Source organism: Delphinapterus leucas, chromosome 18 (genome assembly GCF_059928025.1).
Source record: "Delphinapterus leucas isolate spDelLeu-1000000601 "Yukka" chromosome 18, BTC_Dleu_Yukka2, whole genome shotgun sequence".
NCBI classification, from domain to species: Eukaryota; Metazoa; Chordata; class Mammalia; order Artiodactyla; family Monodontidae; genus Delphinapterus; species Delphinapterus leucas.
In genome coordinates this window covers 73581046-73603684 of record NC_143146.1, presented here as the reverse complement: position 1 = coordinate 73603684, position 22639 = coordinate 73581046, and the positions used below count along the sequence as shown (strand labels likewise).

The following is a 22639-nucleotide window of genomic DNA, read 5'->3' as shown; positions in this document are numbered from 1 at the left end:
AAATACTGACTAAGGATTTCTAAATTTAGGGTTTTTAACTTGGTGTATTTTATTACAAGGCAGTGAAGATGATATTTGTGCAAACAAACATATGCTCAAGGTTATTCAGAACGTAAACTTAAAAGAAAATTTTTAAAGGTAAAGTTATTAAGTATTCAAACAGCTTTTCTTTATTTCTTAACTGAATTAAATAATTGTGTCATGGGAAAAATTTAGTGTACATCACAGAACATCACTTATAATGAGCTATTTTCTCCTAAAACCATTCTTACCCCCTTAATAGACTTCAGATTGATAGTGTTTTCTCTATCCTTCGAATTGCATTCAGTTTTTAAAAACTTATTTTATCTATTAAAATGTTGAATTATAGTGTTACCATTTAAAAAGCAGCACATATGTATATGCTCTGTGTATATATACATTTATTTTATTTTATAAATTTATTTATTTATTTATTTTGGTTGCATTGGGTCTTCATTGCTGCACACGGGCTTTCTCTAGTTGCAATGAGCAGGGGCTCCTCTTCGTTGCAGTTCACGGGCTTCTCATTGTGATGGCTTATCTTGTTGCAGAACACAGGCTCTAGGCACGTGGGCTTCAGTAATTGTGGCACGTGGGCTCAGTAGTCGTGGCACACGGGCTTAGTTGCTCTGTGGCGTGTGGGATCCTCCTGGACCAGGGCTCGAATCGTGTCCCCTGCATTGGCAGGCAGATTCTTAAACACTGTGCCACCAGGGAAGTCCCTATATACATTTATTTTAACTATAAATGTCTTTCAGGATTTAGGATTATTTCTTTAGGGTACTTTCCAGAGCTAGAATTTCTGGGACAAAGGCTGTGCATAGTTTTTAAGCTATTGAGATTGAAAGCAGCTGTTTTTGTGATGTATACACCAAGCCATAGCCAGATGATCCTCTTTAGGATTACTCCAGAAGTCCAACAGTTATTTATGAAGAATAAATTTTGTTTCATATACTTCCAAATTTTATTTTTATTTTATTTATTTATTTAGTTAGTTGCACCAGGTCTTAGTTGTGGCTCCAGGGCTCCTTTAGTTGTGGCTTGCCAGCTCCTTAGTTGCAGCACACAGGCTCCTTAGCTGTGGCATGTGAACTCTTAGTTGTGGCATGCATGTGGGATCTGGTTCCCTGACCAGGGTTTGAACCTAGGTCCCCTGCATTGGGAGCACAGAGTCTTATCCACTGAGCCACTAGGGAAGTCCCAACACATGTTTTTTGTTTTTTGGTTTTTTTTGGCCATGTTGTGGGATCTTAGTTCCCCAACCAGAGATCGAACCGGGGCCCTCGGTAGTGAAAGCGCAGAGTCCTAACCACTGGACAACCTGGGAATTCCCCTCTAATTTTTACGTAAGTAAACATTTTGAATGGCTTCTATAATATTCGTATACTAGAAATTAAAATATGCCAACTAATGATATTATAAAATCTTTTCTATTAACATTAGTTGTTGAAATCCTAGTTAAGCTATAACACATATATTTACTTTTATGGTGTGTGTTTAGATAGTTTAGATACTAACGAAAGGAGTTGATGGAACACATAGGTTCAGCTCCGTTTTACATGAGCTGTATTTAATTTTTCTTTGCTATATTTCCTAGCGACGGAGGGTACATATCTAATTATATAATTTTTCTCAATGTGTATGGACAAACTTAGTGGAATCAACGTAAATCCATTGCCCTAACTTAAAGCTTACTTTTCCCCCTCCTCCCTCTTCCCTGAGGTATGTTTAGATGTAAGAAACAAAACATTTGCCCTTATATTTGTCTGTAACAGTATTCACTACACTATAGAGCAGAATTATGAAAAAGTGGTGGCTGTACTGTAGTAGACAACTTAAGGTATATGTGCGGAAGCGAGTTAACATAGTGTCCTTAACAGAGACTGCTTGCAAGGTTGGCCCTGGGCTGATGTCTGGGACCTCGGAGTTGGGGAGTGTTCCGGTTTTTCCCTAACTGATTAGGGTGGTTTACTATTCCTAGACTCTGTGCAAACAGTGTGGTTTGTGCTGCTCACATGCTTTCCATCTGGGAGTGTGGGATTCTGGTGTGTGCTAGGCAGTGACCAGTCACCTATAAAAACCCTGGTGCTTCTCTGAGCAGATATATTGCCTTTGTGCTCCTGGACGAAGAGTGGGCCGTGTGACCCCTCGTGAGGAAGGGGGCATAAGGAAGCCCACAGATGAATCCCTCTAGTCTCCACCTGCGTCTTCGCCCCTTGAGATCTGGATGTGTACGTTTACTACACTGCTGTGGTAGATCTTAGTCGCGAGTGCAACCCTGTGCTGAGTTCCAGTGACTTTCTGAACATGGAAGTGGTCTTGGGGGAGCCCCCCCCAACCAGTCAAGGATCTTTGTTACTAAATTTACTGAGAAACTGTAGGGATTATATTTTAAAGCAGTTTTATTTATGCAGTAGTCATCAACATCATACGGAGAATTTAATGCATTTCTGATGTTGTTCTGTAATTTTTAACATTTTATTTCAGAAAGTTCTACGCAGTAGAAGTCTGTCCTGCGTATAGGATAGCTGTTTAGAGTATCCTGGGGATTTGTCTGACAGGTTGCATCAAATTGCAGAGAACTCCATGACATACAGACTTAACTGTCAATGATTACAATTAAACACTTTCTTTAAATTCACTTTCTCCTCCTGCTAAGAACAGCTAGTGGATAGAAATGGACTAAGAAATAAAGCTTGTCTCTGACTCACTGAAAGAGTGAGTGGCGGAGGGAGGGGGAGAAAAGCGCTCTGATCTCAATTTTGGAGTTGTCCTTTTATACCCACCCTTTAAGTTATCATAAGCAATATCAAGGAAAAAGATTTATTAATTCATTAGATGTTTAAGATCCTGTTAGAATTTAGGAGCATAAACTTAGTGTCTGTTTTTTGGGCTATAAACTGGGCATTGTTTTATTTGGGAGAGGGTGTGATTAGGGAATTTGGTTTTAAAAAAATCAATAAAGTAAGAAATATATCTTTAGTAGTAACTTCGTTTTTTGTATTCCTGGATATGATCATATAAATTCCTTACTATGATTTTCTCTTGGATGAGGTCCCAAATATTGGCCCTATTGTTAAGAAGATAAAACGCTTCCTCTGTTTGTCTTTAATTCATTCATCTGTTCAGCATGAGATATATTTTGGTGATTTCTAATCTAAACCATTCTCTTCAGTGTAGCCATACATGACAGTTTATTACTGAGGATTTAATGTGGTTATTGGAACTTTGTTAAAGTTAACAACTTTAGTTACAACAGCATTAACAATTTTAGTTAACATTAGTGTAATCTAGGTTTACCCAGACTACATAGATCTGGAAAGAGTAGTACTAGAATAATCAGACTGCTGTGTTACAAGAATGCCCTTCACCTCAAATTCTTCAGATCCTTCTCTTTCTCTCACATTTGCTTGTTTCACATTTGCTTTTAAATAGTGACAACTGGCATCTATGCCACCTGATAGCATGAACACTTGCTTTTCTCCTCCCAGCTTGTTATACTCAGTTAATTCTGGTGTTGGCACTCTTCATTTCCTGTTTGTAGCTATTGCTGTACCAAGAAGAGGAAACCTTCACCTCTTTCTTTTTCCTTTTTGATAAATGTATTGTGTGCTGACACCATGCCATTACGTGTGTAGTTGGGAATACAGAGAGGATTAAGGCGCAGTTCTCCCCTGCAAAGAGACAGTTTGCATTGTGTGCTACTTGCAGCAAAAGATAAAGTACAAAATGATGGGAATAATTTTTAAACATGAGTATCAGGAGAATTTTTATAGAGTAAGAAGATTTTTCAGAAGTTGAATTGGAATTTACTGTGAGGGTGGGGTTTAGAGAGCTCGGTGTTGACAAGGAGGGTTGTTGATGAGTGTACCAGAGGAGGGGACAGCCTTCAAGCCTTGTGGATCCGGGAAGCAGCCTGGTGCCTTCAGGGAAGTTGTATCGAATCTTTAGATGAATCGAAGAGGATCGTCACGATTTCAGTATTGTCTTTCTGTCCATGAACGTGGGCTCTCTGTCCAGTTCTTTTTTCCAGGTCTTCTTTAATGCCTTTCCACAAAGTTTTATAATTTTCTGTGTTCAAGTATTACATATATTTTGTAAGATATTCTGAGACACATTTGTGGTAATTGTTGGTATTATAATTTGGCGTCTCAAAAATAAAAATTTTCTAGTTCATTATTCTTAGTGTGAAAATATGTGATTGACATTTGTGTGTTGGTTACTTTGAGACATTCTATTTCTAATAATTTGTAGATTCTTTTATATGTATATATACATATGTATATGTGTGTGTGTGTGTGTGTGTATAAAATTTGAACACTTACCTGCAAATAATAATCTCTTCCTTTGTAATCTTTTTTCTGTTGTTTTCTTGCATTGGGATTGTACAGAAGAAGTCATAGTTGACATTTTTGTCTTGTACCTGATTTTAAAAGGGATGCTTCTAATGTTTTCATATTTAGGAGGATCTTTGCTCTGGCATCTTAGATACATTTGTATCTGAGAGGACACGTTTTAAAAAATTCTTTGAGAGAAGAAAATATTACATTTGTTTTTCCTAGAAGGGATTTAAAAGCGACTTTAGCATTTGTTCATGAGGCATTTATTCAGTGACTTCTGAGGGCCTCAAAGATGAGCAAGACAAAAATATACACTTTAATGGAGTTAATAGCTTTTATTTTTCATTTTATGACATTTTTAGTTTGAATTGTTTATCATTATCATGCCAATTAAAAGGTTTTAGTTGATAGGTATTGCCAAATATTCTTCCAAAAGAGATTGTAACAGTCGACACGAAAAATGTATGACAGTATTTATATGCCATCCACCCTTTTAATAATTGTCTAAATAAACTTTTTAATCTACGCCAATCTGAGCCAATGATACGCTGGCTTTACTTTGCATCTCTTTTAATTATCAGTGAATATTAGCATCTTTTTATATGTTTGAGGCATTTAATTTTCTGCAAACTGACTACTTGTATAGTTTGTCCATTTTCTTTTGGTTGCTTTCTATTTTCTTAATGATTTTAAGAGCTATATAATAAGATGATTAGCCTTTTACTAAGTGTTGCAAATATCTTTTTTTGCTGTGTAGAAATATTTATTTTTTGAAGAAGTTAAATTCTATTTTGACCTTTGTGTTTTGTATGTCTTCATAACATTTAAAAAAATGTTCTTTGAGATACTTTTCGTTTTAAACTCTTAAATATTAAATCTGAATATTTGTCTTTTTTATGGGCGTAGTGAATGGAAGGGTGAGTCACTTTTATTTATTTTATCTAAATAACCATCTGTTTGCTTTTATCTTTACTCAATTCGTCATTTAGGGGTGGCTAGTAAGTTGGCATATCTGACTACTGTCCATCTCCTCCCCTGAAGTTTTATGCTTATTTTTTCATATATATTTGGGGTCAAGTTTCATGCTTATTCTGTTGTGTTGACCCACTGTTCATGGGAGCCTTTATTCAATATTTTTGTTACTATAGCTTTCATCACTTTTTTAGTATCCAGTGACCTTATACAGTACTTTTTTCTTCCTTTTACTTTTTCAGTCTTCTTTCTTCTTTTTTTGTTCTTCCTCTGTACTTGCTTTACTTTAGTAATTTTCCTGGCTATCTTACTGCTTATTTTTCCAATGAATATAATTAGTTTGGCTAAATAAAAAAAATTATGTTGGTTTTCTTATTGAGCTAGCATTATGCTTTTAGATTAGTTCGGGGTAGAATTGACATTTTTACAACAAATAGGTACAGGTATTTATTTTCTTTTGTTCAAGTTATCTTTTGTTTCTGACAGTAGAGTTTTACCTTTTTCTTCATGTAAGTCCTGCACATCCTAGGTAAGTTTGTGCCTAGATATTTTAGGTTTTTATTGCTAGTTAATGTAAGTGGAATTTTGTTTTTTGCAATCTGTTTGTCTCTCCCCCCTCTCCAACACACACACACACACACACACACTCACTCACTCACTCACTCACTCACTCACTCTCCCTCTCTCCCCCACCCCCATACGCCCATTGGATTAATGGAGTTTTCTTGATCCTTCTCCCCTCACCTGCAGCAATAATTTAGGTATTAACTATTTTTGTTGAGATGTAATTCACATATCATAAAATTCACTCTTCTAAAGTGTACAATTCAGTGGTGTTTAGTATACTCTCAAGGCTGTGCAACCATCATCATGGTCTAATTCCACAACATTTTCATAACCCTAAAAAGAAACTTCGTACCTACCTATTAGTAGTCACTCCCCATTTTCCCCTCTCCTCAGTCCTTGGAAACCACTAATTTACGTTATGTCTTTATGGATTTGCCTCTTCTGGCCGTTTTATGTAAATAGAATCATACAACGTGTGGCCTTCTTGTCTCTGGCTTCTTTCACTTAACAGTGTTTTCAAGCTTCATCCATGTTGTAGCATGAATCAGTATTTTTTTCCTTCATACAGGTGAATAGTATTCCATAGTACAGGCGAGATCACATTTTGTTCACCCGTTTATCAGTTGATAGACATTTGAGTTGTTTCCACTTTCTGACTATTTTATGCATAGTGCTGCTTTGAACATTCATGTACTGGTTTTTGTGTGAAGATAATGTTTTCAGTTATCTTGGGTAACATACTTAGGAGTAGAATTACTGGTGTTTAACAATTTGAGGAACTGCCAGACTGTTTCCAAAGTGATTGCATTATTTTACACTCCCGCCAGCAATGTGTTAAGGATTTCGTTTTCTCCACTTCCTCGCTAACACTTGTTATTGTTCTTATTTTTGATTATAGCCGTCATAGTAGGTATAATGTGGTATCACTGTGGTTTTGATTTGCATGTTCCTAATGATGTTGAGCTTCTTTTTACATGCTTATTGGCCATTTGTTTATCTTCTTTGGAAAAATGTCTGTGCAAATCCTTTGCCAGTTTTAAAATTTGGTTATTTTTGTTGTTGAGTTATAAGAGTTCTTTATATATTCTATATATTGGACCTTTACTGAATATATGATTTGTAAATATTTTCTCCCATTCTGTGGGTTGGCTTTTCACTCTCTTGATGGTTTCCTCTGAAGTACAAAAAGTTTAAAATTTTAGTGAAGTCTAATTTCTTTTTCTTTTTCCCTTGGTTATGTGTGCTTTAGGTGTCAACTTAAGAAACACTTGTTTAACTGAAGATCATGAAGTATATGCTGGTTTTCTTAGAGTTTTATAGGTTAGTTCCTGCATTTAGATTTTTGAGGTAATTTTTGTGTACGGTGTAGGGTAGAGGTTGGATGTTACGTACTGTGTTTTGGTTTTATGTGTGGTCACCCCTAGAATTTTACCATGCATGCTTTACTCAGTATGAACTTGTTGAAGTCCTTCCTGCCCTCTTTCAGTGTTACAGTAACCTAGAATTTTAATTACACTTTGACTTGAACCTATCTCAGCCTAATAGTTTCACTGTCAGTGCTTATTCAGATTTACCCATACCTTCTTTTATTCTGTGCTTTTTGGAGGAAGGAGTTTTCTTCTGTATTGAAGTTGATCATTTAATTGTTCTTTCACCAAGGAGATGTGAGTGACCTTAAAAATGTCTTTACTTTTCCCCTCACTTGCAAATTGTGCATAAGCTTTAAGATGACGTTTATTTCCCTTACTGTGAGCACATTTTTTCATTGTCTAGTGTTGCTGATCAGTCTCCTGTGAATGTAATTGTCCTTTTTTTTTTAAGATAATTTGTCTTTTTTTGCTTTTGTAGCTTTTTAGGTTTTTCTCTTTATCTTTGGCATGCAACAGTTTCACCTGATTGATTGAAAGGGACTTGTTTTTACTTATTCTGTTCAGAACTCTTGTTTAGGATTTCTGGAATGAGGATTTCCTAGTTCTTGAATATCCCAAAGCTTTTCTTCGAATATTGCTCCTCCAGTATTTTCTTTATCCTGGAAATTTGCCTTCTCATTCTACCTTCTGTGTATCTTAACCAGTCTTTTATATTTTCCAAGCTTTGTTTCTAGATTCTTCTCTGGTTTACTTTTCTTGTTTTTGTGTCTACCTTGCTATTTAACTCACCTGTTAAGTTTTTTCTCCTTTAATTTTAATGGTTATAATTTTTACTCTTATAGAATATAGTTCTGTTTAAGAAGGACAAATGGGGCTTCCCTGGTGGCGCAGTGGTTGAGAGTCCGCCTGCCGATGCAGGGGACACGGGTTCGTGCCCCGGTCCGGGAAGATCCCACATGCTGCGGAGCGGCTGCGCCCGTGAGCCATGGCCGCTGAGCCTGTGCGTCCGGAGCCTGTGCTCCGCAACGGGAGAGGCCAAATGTTTGTCACTTCTTTCATGTCCTTAATCATTTTAGTTGTAGGGTTTTTTTAAATCTCCTTTATAGGGTTCTGTTATCTGGGATTCATTGTTTTCAGGTGCTAATTCTCAATGAATTGTGCATATTTGATTCTCATTTTGGGAGTTCTTTTCACATGAGATTATTTTCTGGGGAGAGATCATGTGTGCTATGGGTTGTAGGTCATGTTTGTTTGTCAAAATAGTTGGTGTTTGCTTTACCCAGGTGTCCATTGCCAGTGCAGTTTAAGTTTTATAATTACACACTGGGATCCCTATCACACAGAATCTCCCGGGGATTTTTCTCTCCTGCACCTGTGCATGGTGCAGGCATTAGGTTTCCATTTCTCCTGAACTGCGCACCCACCCCCACCCCCCCGCGCACGCCAAGCCCTCTTCCTTTCCTCCATCTCTGTTCCACAAACAAGCCTACCTATTGCCTGTGGGCTGACAGGTAGAAGTTTTCTCCTCCACCATTGCCTGATGGTACAGCTTTTCCAGACTCCTGGCTTTACACTGGGATTTGAATTTCATTTTTCACATTTTATGTGCTGAAGGCCATGTTTCATATGCCTATGTGAACATGGAAGCCTTAACTTGTAGACACTATATCTGGCCTGGGATGTGGTTTTCCAAAGTTCCCACAGTATAATCTCTAGTTCACAATTTTGCCTTAATTTCTTGCTCTTGGAGTTTTTGCTTTTGTTGCTATTCTTTTGATTTCAGCTATGTTTTAAAATGTGGGTATTGTATTTTATCGTGCAGTTCTATGTGTTCATAATTTTGGTTGGGGTTGAGGGAGGGTATTTGTTTTATTTAGCTCAGTCTCTGATTTCCCAGAAATACGATTGTCTTAAGTGGATGTTTGTATTTAGGAACGATGTTCATTTGGTATTTCTTAATACTGGAGCCATTTACTTTATGCATTCTGTCATTATTTACAAGAGTCTTTTTTGTTTGTTTCCTTGGGTTTTTCAGGTATAGAATTATGTCATCCAGAAACACTGATACTTTTACCTTCATAAGTTAACCTTAAATTTTTAAAATTTCATTTCTTTATTTTGTTCATTGCTCTGGTTAATTCGTCCAGTGGGCATTTCTGTATTGTTCCTCACTTTTCTTTGAATTGGGTACTTTTAAGAAGGATTTTTTCGAATGTTCTAAAGCGATTAACTTACACATGACTTAAATATCTCAGTTTGCATATTCACTTAATAAGAAATTATAGTGTAATTATTGTATATGATCTCACCAAAATGTCATTTTAAGAGTTAATTACAAAAGTAACGCAAAAAATAAATACACAAATGAAATATTTTTAATTCAGATTTTTTTTTAAATACAGATTTTCATTCTTCTTGTTTGTCTCTCATGGTATCCTCAGTGTGTTGCTATGTTTGCTTAAGTGTTCCAGTGATTGAGTACTAATTAATAGCAAACTGTTGTAATAACCACAAGTAGCACCCCTGCCTCCACCCCCTCCCCATATAAGGGAAGATGGAACTTATAAAGGAATATTTACATGCAAGAGAGATGAAATGGAATCTGTTCATTCTACTTCACTTTTATTTTTAGTTACTGATTTCTGTAGTAAGGTTCTGCTCCTTTGTGCTGTCTGTAATTTAGTGTTACATGCAGGCAGTTAATATTAAGTGTGTTGTGCTTATCGTCTTCACAATACCAAGTACAGAATAACTCTCTCCAAGCAGATATGTGTGTATTTTACTCGATTCTTTAACATGTTTGCAAAATATTTTGGTGGCACAAAGCTATGCCTTTTGTGGCTGGATGTTTCAGTAATTTAGAGGTCAGTTTCCTTTCTAGCTTCCCATACAACTTAAATATTCTGTTACCCTTAAGGGTGGTGATCCTTATTACTGTTTCACATGTTTTATTTTGTATGTGTTTAGATCATGCCAGCCAGCCTCAGCTCAGATATATTAACTCAGATTTCAGTGCTGAAACTTTGTACTAGAATAGCCACAAAATTTAAAATTCTGAAGAGAAAGCTTGTAACTTACAACCTGTAAATTCTACTAGATTGTTTTTGGTAGTTTTTCCTCGTATTTAGCCTTAAGGAGAGATTCTACCTTTTGTTTCACTTGTACGCCTGCTCTGGTGTCAGACTCTTCCCCTCCTCTCCTGCTGCACCCCACTTCCCCCACCCTGCTCCCACACGTCGTTTAAGTTGTCACACTAACGCTCCTAAGTGTAATGGACCCCCTTTCTGTTCTCTGGTGTATGGCTTAGGGGTTGGGCAGCTGTATTAGATATTGGCTAAGAGCACAGGCTTTGGAATCAAATAGACCTGAGTTTCAATCTTGATTCTTTTGTTCAGTAACCTGTATTTGCCCTTACAATAAATTTTTTAAAATTATTTTTAAGTTAGTTTCTTCCTCTGTGAGGTGACTGTTGATATACCTACCTCACAGGGTTGTGAGGATTAAACAGTCGTGTATGTGAAGCACTTTTATTACTGCCTGACATATGGAAAGTGCTTAAGAATTGGTAGCTGTATTTGCTGCTGTTATTAATTTAAAGGTAGTAAACAAATTTACTCATTTTTGGTGACTTGGCCAGTTTTATATTGGAAGGGCTTAGAGACTAGCTTTAGGAAAACTGTAGATGCATTTCATATTAGATGAGTGGGGAGTATGTATCTTTTGAAAATAGTTGAATAATCCTCCCAATTTTTGCAGTATGGATTGACCTACAATTAAATGTATAATATACAGAGTTAGAAAAAACACAGAACTCTGGAAAAGTTTTTTAAAAATTAGGCTCATATGTAGGGCTTCCCTGGTGGCGCAGTGGTTGAGAGTCCGCCTGCCGATGCAAGGGACATGGGTTCGTGCCCCGGTCTGGGAAGATCCCCCATGCCGCGGAGCGGCTGGGCCCGTGAGCCATGGCCGCTGAGCCTGCGCGTCCAGAGCCTGTGCTCCGCAACGGGAGAGGCCACAACAGTGAGAGGCCTGCGTACCACAAAAAAAAAAAAAAAAAAAAAAAGAATCATGAGTTTTAAAAATTAGGCTCATATGTTAACATAATAGCTTGGCTTCCTTATAAGTATTTTTCTAAAGGGTTTTAGACTTTTAAACTTTCTCTTAGATGTATTTAAGACATACTTGCGAAATTCCTGTCCTATTTTAATGTCAGTGCAGTAGACATTGTGTTATAGCAGGAAGAGTATTAAACTGGAAGTTTGGAGACTTGGGTTTGAAGCCTGGCTTTGCTGTTGGCTGTGCACATATGTCCTTGGTCAGATAACAACCCCCCTGTGTGTAAATTTCTGATCTGTACTGCGGTGCTTGTTACCTGACCTACCTTCGTTGCTCAGAAAATCAGACAAAATAATTATGTCAGGGCTCTTTAGAAAATACAGAGGGCTATCCAGAGTAAAAATAAGTATTATCTCAGTTCTCAACCTTATTTTTATTCGCCTACATCTTTTTCAAAAAAGTGTTTGTGTTTTATGAATTCTTAGCAATTGAAATTCATATCCCTGTTAATCATATTTCTGTGACCAGAAGCATTTTGGTAACTTTTTTCTTGAATTGTGAGATGGCATATTACTTCAGGTGAAGTTTTTCAGTTGTTCCCCAAATAGCCAGAAAATAGCTCCTGGATAAGCTAATTCTTTCAGGAAGTGTAACTAACTGTGGCTGGAGAAACCATTTTCAGTCTCTGCTCAGAACTGATCGCCTCCATTAAGCCTTTGACTAACTGTGCCTGGTTTTACTTAATTTGCATTCCATCTGTATGGAGGCATGGAGTTGACAGTACATTCGTTTCTATTTGAGTGTTTCTGTAAGCCATTTTATGTCTTTTACATGTGACCTGGCCTTGTTTTCTCAGATAGCTTGGAATCTCCTGAGGGGTGAAGACAATTGTCCTTTCCCTTTCTCCACCATAGATTCATGATAGAGGATGCTCTGCATACAATGGTTTCTTGCTAGTTGTGTTTAGGTAAAACTCGCACTAGAGCCAGAGTATGCATCTGCAGGAATTTTCAGTTGTCTACTATATAGCGTATGCCTGTTTAAAGACAAAGGCATCAAAACAGTATACGTCTTGATTTAAAAAAAAATATGGTATTTAAGCGGCCATGTATTTCAACTAAGACTAGACTTAGTTTTTTTTTTTGCTTTTTCAAACCATTCTGTTAGTAGTATTTGGCCAAAAGAAATCTAATAAATCTCATTAAATAATTTGATTTTTTGATACTAAAATATTTTAGGGATATGTGATATTTGTATTGTTAATAGCCATAGTTTTAAATGATTGATTACAAAAAAGGAATTATGCCTTTTATTAAAGAAAGGCTTTTATAAAAGGCATAATTTTATAGTCCCAGTTATTTCTCACTTTTTGATTAATTTATTAAATTATCAGTAATTCTTATTATTGAAGTTTCTCATGTAAACCTTGATGTGGAGGAGACGTATTCTTACAGTAAATATCCTAATTTATTTGGGAATGACTATATTTGAAAAAAAGAAATTCTTCACATTTGCTTTTAATCAGAGCTTTCTCTAAAACGAGACAAAATTGTCTTTCATTTTTGAACTTAAAGAATTTTGCTAAAGATGTTTCTTCCAAATGAACGTTTGCATTTTATTTTCCAGATTTTTTTCTCTGAAACCAATTTTTGCTTTCTAAGAAACATTTTTACATCTTCTTCAGGAATGTCATTGTCTGCTGGATCTTCCCCTCTTCACTCCCCCAAGATCACTCCACATACTTCTCCTGCTCCCAGAAGAAGAAGTCACACTCCAAATCCAGCAAATTACTTGGTGCCTTCTAGTGCCTCTACACCTGTTAATAATCCTGTTTCTCAGACTCCATCTTCTGGTCAGGTGATCCAAAAGGAAACTGTCGGTGGGACGACTTACTTCTATACAGACACAACTCCAGCACCTTTGACTGGAATGGTACGTCTGCATTTAAAGGAGAAAAGAGAGGGCTCTTACAACAGCTTCTTCTTATTAATGAGATTAACGAGGAGGTTTACCCAGTCCTGTCTCTCTATACTGTGATGTGAAAAAGTAATTAATTTCTGACTTAGATGATAATTCTAATCTCTTCTTACCTGTTCAAAGTAATCTGTTTCTGCATTAATAATATCTCTAGTTTTGGACAAATCTGCTTGTAATCAGAAGTTATATTTAAGCTCTAGTTTATTACTTTATGGCATGTTTTGCTTATGGGGTTACCTAGTACTTGTGCTAGCTGGTGTTGGTGTTTGCTGACGGTTATTTGTAGATATAGGTAGTTTCACCTCTGAAGTTAGAGAAGTAGATGGATTCTTATCAGTAGTTGCTGAAAGCAAACCGATGATAAATGCTTGCTCAGGCGAGGCAGTGATTTAATAGCTAGAACTCTGGATGGTGGAGGACACAGTGATAGGAGGCCTCCAGCATGGGTCACTGGTAAGGAGGGAGGAGGTTCAGGGAGCCCTGATTATGGGTAAGGAAAGAGCTACCAAAGGACTATGGGGGGGGAGGGGCCGAGAGGGAAGCGTCATGTTCCATAAATTGTACACTTTTAGTTTCATAATTTTGTCCATGTTGAAAAATTATTTAGCTATAGAAAAATAAGTAGTAGATGAAGATCTCGTGAGTAAGAAAGCCAAATTCCATTAAAATATGAATGCTGGTCTAAACTGTAGATATTTGACAAAATCATAACTGACAGGCTTAGATGAAAAGTATGTTTGGATTTTGGTAAGCAGATTTTGACCCCGTAAGTTAAATTAATGATTTATTTTGATTACATTTAATATTTTACTAAAAGGCAGTTTGAGTGGAAAGACAACAGATTTTTATTTTTCCTTTTTAAGAGTCCCAGTTCTGCCATTGTTTTGTGACTCTTGAATCTTAGTACCTCTGAGACTGGTCCCCCGATCGTAAATGAGGTTAAGCACACGACCATCGTATGAGAAATAAATGTGAAAACATTTATAGAAGTACTTGTAAATCATGTAAAATGCTTTCTAAAAAATAATAAAATAGCTAATAGTTTCTTGTTTTGTTTTGTTTTTGGTCAGAGATCTTTCAAAAGTTATCACAGAACAGCTTGCCGAACTGAAGGTCAAATAATTGAGGTAGAGTAGAGACTTTCCTTGGTTCTTTCAAGTAAGAATTCCATCAATGTTTTACTTTTGGGGGGAGGGGTTATTATATTTTATAATTATTTACGTTTTTTATTTTATCATATTTGTAGAAAAAAGTTAGTTTAATCTATGAAGAGGTTCTTTTGTCACAAAACTGTCTCAGCTGTTTTTGTGGAGATTATATGTGGCACATTTTTGTAATGTTTTTACCCTTCAAACCACTCTTAAAAATATGCTCATGGTAAACCTGAGGTAGTCATGCCCAACTATACTACCTGATATAAGGAAACCAAGGCAAGAAAAAGGAGGCACTCTTCTCCCTTCAGGTATAGGTTAAAGGAAACCTTACAGGTATTGCAAAATCACTTCCTGGTTGAGGTCCAGAGCAGAAGAGCCACATGAGGGCAACAGAAATCAACTGAATTCATTTTTAAAAGAGAAAAAAAAATGTTTGTTTTGGCTTTAAAAATGAAAGAATAAAACAAAAGATATTTTAAGATGTACTTGATTTTGTATCGTGGACCAGTTGAAGGGAAGGAGAGGCAGAGGAAAAAGGGAAAAAAGCGGGGTGGTGAGAAGATTCCAATTGGAAGAGGCAAAGCCAAGAAGCTGGAAGCAGAATTTAGTAACTTTGTTGTAGTTTGATTGGAAGGTATATTGTCATACCCTTCTGTTCACCTCCACTGCTGACCCAGAGTATGTTGGTCCTCTTTTCTGTTCTAGTTTGAAGTGTTAAGCATCTAGATAACATTTTGTTTAGTTTGGTCGCTAGAAACCCTTAAAGAGGACAGTTCTTTGGGCGTCCACGGCAGAGTTACTACATGAACTGACTGTGCCCAAGCACCTTTAATATCTACTTTCTTCCTCTCTTCCAGCTGCCTTAAAAAAATACTTACAAAGAGCTCCTTTTGCCTCTCATTGGAGCTAAAATTTTACTGTATCTGAAGAAATGTTTCCTTTCTCATTAGATTTTTAAAAACTTGTTATTCCAATAAAGATTATTTAAAAAATGAAATAATTCAGAAGGTATACTAATAATAGCTATTCTCAGGTGTTTAATTCACTATTATTTAAAGATTAAAAGTATCAATTTGTCACTGTCATTTAAAGATTAAAACTTTATCGAAATAATGATAGAGCTTATCAATTGATCATGATATTTTCCCCCTTCCTATCTTTCAGGTTTTTCCAAACTACCACATTTATCCTCCAACTGCACCTCATGTTGCTTATATGCAACCAAAAGCAAATGCACCTTCCTTCTTCATGGCTGATGAACTCCGACAGGTATGCTTTCAGAGTTCGGAGTGGAAATACTTAATGTCTGTCGTGCTTTAGCAAAGAACTGGAGAAAGAACAGAGCTCCTTTCAAATTGTATAACTTAATCAAATATGCTGTAATAAAGAAGATAGAATTTAGAGTTTATGAGACTAATTGATATTTATTTAAGGAAACCCATTTTTAAAGAAAATTGCAAGTAACTGTGTTCAGATGTAGAACACGGAGTAGCTATTTAAATGGGCCACCTTTTTGCACGGCACCTCCTGTGCACTGGAAGGTCTCTGAAGTATACAAATAAATAATTTAAATGGTTTCTAACCACTAGACAACTTTTTGCTAATATCTGTAGTAGTTGGCTAATAAGTAATTTGGCCTAGAAATGAACTTCATTTTTAAGGCAGCTCAATATTTTCTGTAAAGTAGGTTTTATAAAATTATTTAGTTTTTTTGTCAGTGTTAAACAGGTATTATTTGATATGTAGAATTTTACTTTACTCTTCGATTCTCGGAGATGTTTTTATTTCACAGAAGTAAGTTGCACCAGTATAATGTTTGTAGAGTGAATTATCGACGAGCTTGGCCACAGAGCTAGCCGTATGCTCTGGGTTATAGCACTGCTACTTGAAACCAACCTTAGCAATGGGCAGGTCTATCCAGGACTGGAATTTAGACATTTCACATTATTGGAAATGTTATGTCCTGATACCAACATTAAAAAGTACACATGCCAAAAATATTAGTACTCAGGCTCTTCAGTTGCAATAGAAAGTCCAGATTTCAGAAGTTGTGTTTAGATGTAAATATACTTGTTTTCTTTTCTTAGGAGCTGATTAACAGACATTTAATAACAATGGCTCAGATTGATCAAGCAGATATGCCAGGTAAAATGCAAGTTGACTGATCCTTCCTTTTAAAGGAGAGTGTAATCCTTATGTAGTCCTACATGTTTTTATGCCTTAAGCTAGCTAATTACTATTTTATGACTACATTTATTTGAAACCTACTTAAGAAGAATTCCAAGATGCCATTGATCTAGAATTTTTTCAAAGAATTCTACATGTGACAAGATTCTAGTTCATCCAAAAAATAGGTAGTTTTAGAATTCATGGTGATTTACCTCGTCGTGCACTAGAATATTATTATCTTTTGAAACGATGAAGTATAGGTACTTAAGTAGGGGTGGGGAGGTGAGTGTTATTATCATTGAGGCTGCGGCATGCCAGACAGGGTACTAAGGCTTTCTGTGTGTAAGTTTTTTCCTCACAAAACTCCTGTGGTATAGATACTAATATTATCACCTTTGTTTTACGTGTGAGGAAACTGAAGTTAACAGGCAGGTTAAGTAACTTGCCTCTAAGAACAAGTGGCTAGTAATTATCTGACCGAGTCAGGATTTAAACCTCGGTTTTTCTGACTGTACCATGATGTTTGTCAGCATTAAAATCTCTTTGCCTAGCTTATTCGGTATAGGCACAGTGAAATGTGCTGTAATTTAGGAAAACTTTATAAATAACACAGTAGGAATACATTTGCTATAGCGACAATCTCAAAACACCTGGTTGTGATCACGAATTCAGCACAGTCCACTGTGTATCCTCTTGATCGCTAAAAAATTCAAAGGAATATGTCTGTCTGGCTGTTATGTCTTAAGACTGGGCAGGAAACTTACCTGTCATAGCCTTTGAAATGTTCACGTTGGAATTTTCCTTATTATTAAGCATTGTCTTTGAGGCCCTAGCTAGGGTAAAAAAAAAAAAAAAAAAAAGTTAAAAGAGAAGATGCTATTTACAATGGCTTCAGAATATCAGTACCTAGGAATAAGCAGAACAAAAGATGTGTAAGATATCAGTGGCAGAGATTTACTAAGAGGTGTTAAATAAGATAAATATAGAGAGTGAAATACGATATTCATGAATAGGAGGACATAATGGTTGCCATTTTCGTAAACTAATCTATAGATTAGTATAATTTCAGTCAAAGCACATGAGCTATTCTTACTCTTATACTTCTGACACCTAATTCGTGTCCTAACAATTTAATTGTTAAGGGCTCAGTCCCATAAGACCACTCCTTCTTCAGATGCCAGCTGAAATGGGGTACCCAGGCTACTCAAACTTCTCTCCGGCCAACTACAATTATGGGGGTTTCCACAACATGCCCTCAGGTTCGGCGATTAGCTGGAATGACTCACAGAACTCGGGAAAGCACTTTGTAAACTGTTACTGGCTTATTATAAAGAGTACAACTCAAGGAACAGCCAAATGGAAGAGATATATGGGGCAAAGTGTGGGGATAGGGTGGGGTGTGGGGAACTTGCATGCCCTCTCCAGGTATGCCACCCTCCCAGCACCTCATCATGCTCACCAACCTGTAAGCCCTTTGAATCCCTCTGTTTAGGAATTCTTATGAATGTTTCATTGTCTTGGCGTGGTTGATTAAATCTCTGGCTCTTCGTGATTGACTCAGTCTCCAACCTCTCTCTCCTCTGTGGAAGGTTGGGGGATTGGCTGAAATTTCCACACTTCTAATCAAGATTTTATTTTATTTTTTTATTATATTACAGCATAGCAGAGCTTTTCATAGTATATGATAAATATATCAAAGAGTAAAGGTCCAAGACTACCTGAAGCACTTTGAAGATTATGATGAGGGTTCTGGGTGTATTGGGGAGGGGAGGCTTGGTTTGAGTCTGTAGTAACTGAAACAGTGTCATAATGGCACTGGGTTAGACAAATTGATTACTGGAACAGACTAGGGAGAACCTAGACACATTCTGTGATAGAGGTGGCTAATCAGTGGGGAAAGGAAGGCATTGGAAAAAATGGTTTTCTTTATGGTAAAAGATTGTATTGTTACAATTGTATCATGATCTCAAACCACATGCAAAAACCAGTTCCAAATAGATTAAGAATTTAAATGTCAAAAGCAAAACTTTAAAATTCGTACAATGAAATACAAATGAGTAAATTTAATCTTTCCATAGAGAAAGATTTCCTATACTGGAGGCAAAAATTCTTGACTCTTAAAGAAAGTACTGATGAATTTTACTGAATTACGGTTAAAGGGACTTCCCTGGTGGTGCAGTGGTTAAGAATCTGCCTGCCAATGCAGGGGACACGGGTTCGAGCCCTGGTCCGGGAAGATCCCACATGCCGCGGAGTGGCTGGGCCTGTTCACCACAACTACTGAAGCCCGCACACCTAGAGCTGGTGCTCCACAACAAGAGAAGCCACCGCAACGAGAAGCCCACGCACCACACAAAGAGGAGCCCCTGCTCGCCGCAACTAGAGAAAGCCCGCACGCAGCAACGAAGACCCAAGGCAGCCAGAAATTTAATTAATTAATTTAAAAAAATTAAAAACACTCCAAAGATATCTATAGTAAAGAAAAAACTTGAAGAAGGTATTTACACAATTGACAAAGAAAATAAAAACCACAAATTAGTAAGAGCCTGAAAAAAAAAAACCAACAAAACAGAAAAATGGCCAAAAGGTAGGAATAGGCATTTCAGGAAAGTGGAAATTCATACAACGAAAAATCTACGAAGAAATGTTGAACATCACTGATGATTAGGGAAAGACAGATAAGATATCATTGGGAAGTCTGACCATGTGCATGTGCAGTCTTAGGATATGGATCCACAGGCTCTCCAGTACATTGCTGTTGGTTGTGTAAATTGGTGAATGTGTTATCACTTCGGAAAATTCCTGAAGTTGAATATCTGTGTACCCCGTGATCTAGCAGTTCTGCTCCTAGATATAGGTAAACTGTATATTTTTAACTAGAAAATGTATAAAGTATCCATAATATCACTGCTTACAATAGCAGAAACTTTGATCAGTCCAAACGCTCACCTTGAAGGACAGTGGGTGAATTAACTGATACTGTCAGACAATGGAATATTACATAGCAGTTTAAATGAAGAAAGTACACTTCATAAAGAAAGCAGTAATATGGAAGAATCTCAGTAATGTAATATTAAGTTTAAAAGTGAGCTGCGAGAGACTACATAGAGCATGATACCTTTTTATAAAGTTGAAATTTATGTATGTATTTACATTATCAGTAAATGCATGTGTATATGCATATATACATATACGTAATAAACTTTTGAGGAATACATATAGGTATAATGAAACTATAGAAACGGAAGGAGGAGAGAGAAGGAAGGCAGAGGTTGGTAGAGAACCATGTATTTAGATGACCGTTCAAGTCAAGGTCTGAGGCTTCGTTGTGTGTGTGCCGAGCTTGCGGATGCTTCCCGTGTTATTAAGAAGAATCAACTGAATAAAAGCAGGCCATGCATGGACACGAACTACTGATTTGAGTGTCACAAACTGAAGATTGTGGTTAATCCAATTCTGTGCGCCCGTGTTCAAGCAAGGTTTAATAAGTGGTTTTTTCTGTCGCTTGTCTCACTCTGATCTTTTTTATGTCTCATGTTTACTATTAACCTTTGACTCATTTTGACTCATTTATTAATGTTGGTCTTACTGACTTTTTCCTTTCCCTTTTCCTTTCCGTTCTTCATACTTCCATCAGATTAGGACTTCTCAACTCAAATTATAATTTATTTCCTGTAGGTCAGTGGTTCTCAGCCAGGAATGATTTTTACCCCTCATGGGTCATTGGGTCATTTGGCAACGTCTGGAACATTTTTGATTGTCACAGTTGGCAGCGGGGTGCTACTGGCCACTAGTGTGTTGAGGCCACGGATGCTGCTAAATACCCTACAGTGCACAGGACAGTCCCCGACAACAAAGGATTGTCTGGTCCAATATGTCACTAGTGCTGAGCTTGAGAAACTCTGCCATAGGTTTACCATGGTGAGCCTCAGACATTCAGTATCTTAGATCCAGTCTCTCATTCTCTATGTTCTTTGAGGGGACGTTGGGTTGAATAGAGGAAAGAAACTAAAATTTTCTTTATCATTATTTTTAATGTTATTTGGTTGAACTGAGCCCCAGACTAAATATTGGGCTAAATTAAGGAGTGCATTTGTCTGGGATCTTCCAAGTTGGTTTTCTTTACTTTGATGCCAAACAGTGATTGAGACACCCCTGTTCCCTTTATTGGTACTTAATTTTGTGTATTTGTTAAACTGAACTAGAAACAAAACAGCAGAACAACAAATGAATATTCCTGTTTATTAAGGGAAACATTTGGTTTTCAAGGTTAATATTAGGCCACATATGATTATTTCAGAGTAGACTGGGAAATGTAGGGTTAAAAGATGATTTTCCGAAAAAAGGTTAAAATCAGGATGTACAGATATAAAAAGGAGAAAGTACTAAAGATTTTATTTAAGTTGTGAGGGAGCCAATCCTATATTACAAAACACATCATAAATGAGGAATATTGAAACAAGTGTGTAAACTGTCTTTTCCACAGGGGAGGAGGGAAGTCCGTCGAGCCTTCACCAGACAGAATTGCCTATAGACGAGAATTATTTTGCAGTGCGGTATTTATCAGTTATTTACAGCTTAACAGAGGTGTAAAATATCTCCTACAGAATCAGACTCCAGAGGGTTATCCTTTAGACAGTGCACCGTTTTCCACTGAAGCACAATTGTTTTCCTTCAGTGTGTAGAATTCATGACTTGCTTAAAAGTAGACAGAGGGAGAAGGGAGTTCAGAGCATAAGATTTTTAGCTTATTGTGGCCCTCACACAGTCTCTTTGTCACACTGATGCTCTGAGTACTGGTGTTTGGTGTAGTAAATTTCAAGTCCTTGTTGTTGGTCTGTTAGCTGTCTCACCACTCTTTCCATTTGTTTTAGCTCACTGGAAGCAGTCTCATCCATAATTTTGTAGTAAACATGCCACATCTTCTGTAAGATCTTTCCTAATACCCTTGGAACTGGCTTTCCTTTCCATGGCTTTGTATTTCCATGTGTAGTGGCTCTCAAAGCACTTGACCCAACAGCAACTTTTCATTATCACCTGGGAACTTGTTAGAATTGCAAATCCTTGGGCCCTGGTTTAGACCTACTTACTGACTCAAAACTCTTTGCATGGGACCCAGCAAACTGTGTTTTAACAAGCCTCTAGGTAATTCTGAAGGGTGCTAGAGTTTAAGAACCAGTGCCATGGTGAATTGTACTTTTTTAAAAGCTATTTTGCTTGGTACTGTATTGTTTTATGTAAATCTCAATCCTTTTTCTCTAAGCCTCTTGATAAGAACCCGTATTTCATTAATATGTGTTCACTAATACATAGTGGATACTCAATATATTTTTACTAATTTGAAATTAATTCCCTTATTAAGTGCTCCTTATCAAAAAACTAGGAAACAACATTTATTCATCATTTGTTTCTTTGTGGAAATTGAACTGATTGTTCAAATAAAAAATAGTAAATGGGCAAAAGTTACAGCTATATTCACTTGTGTGTATATTTCCCTTATACCGCCTTTCTTCCATAGAACATGCCTTGACCTTGGTTTGAAAGTTAACAATGAATTGATGTTTGTTTTTCACTACGGCCAAAATTCGATCTAGGGGTTAAGAGCACAAGACTACAGAATCAGAATCCTGGGTTTGCATCTCAACTACCTCTCTAGATGTGTGATTTTCACTTTCCTTGTTTATGAAATAGGGAATCCTATCTCATAGAATTGTTTCAAGAACTAAGAGATAATGAGTGTAAATATTTGGTAAAGGCAGAGGGGTCATTTTGGACCTGTCTTCTGGAATTTCTTAATGACGTTTCACTTGTATTTCTTAATAGGAAATACAGGGGAACATGGCAGGCGTAGTGGTAAAGCTGTTTTAGTTTTTTTCTTTTGTGTTTTGCTGGGTATTCAAACTGCTATTCCAATGAATGGTTTGAGAGTTTGATACAGATTGCTATATTTGTACATATAAATCGATATACATACACAGACATAGTACATATACACTGCAGTTTATTGTTATTT

General features: G+C 36.7%; 1 protein-coding gene across 1 annotated transcript in view; it reads left to right on the top strand.

The window, feature by feature from the left end:
* Nucleotides 1-22639, top strand: part of PAN3 (poly(A) specific ribonuclease subunit PAN3) — a 117641-nt gene that overhangs the window by 68460 nt on the left and 26542 nt on the right. Inside the window, 4 exon segments of the mRNA XM_022574545.3 lie at nt 13011-13258; nt 14374-14430; nt 15622-15726; nt 16545-16602. Of these exon segments, the coding sequence (XP_022430253.2) occupies nt 13011-13258; nt 14374-14430; nt 15622-15726; nt 16545-16602 (468 nt within the window).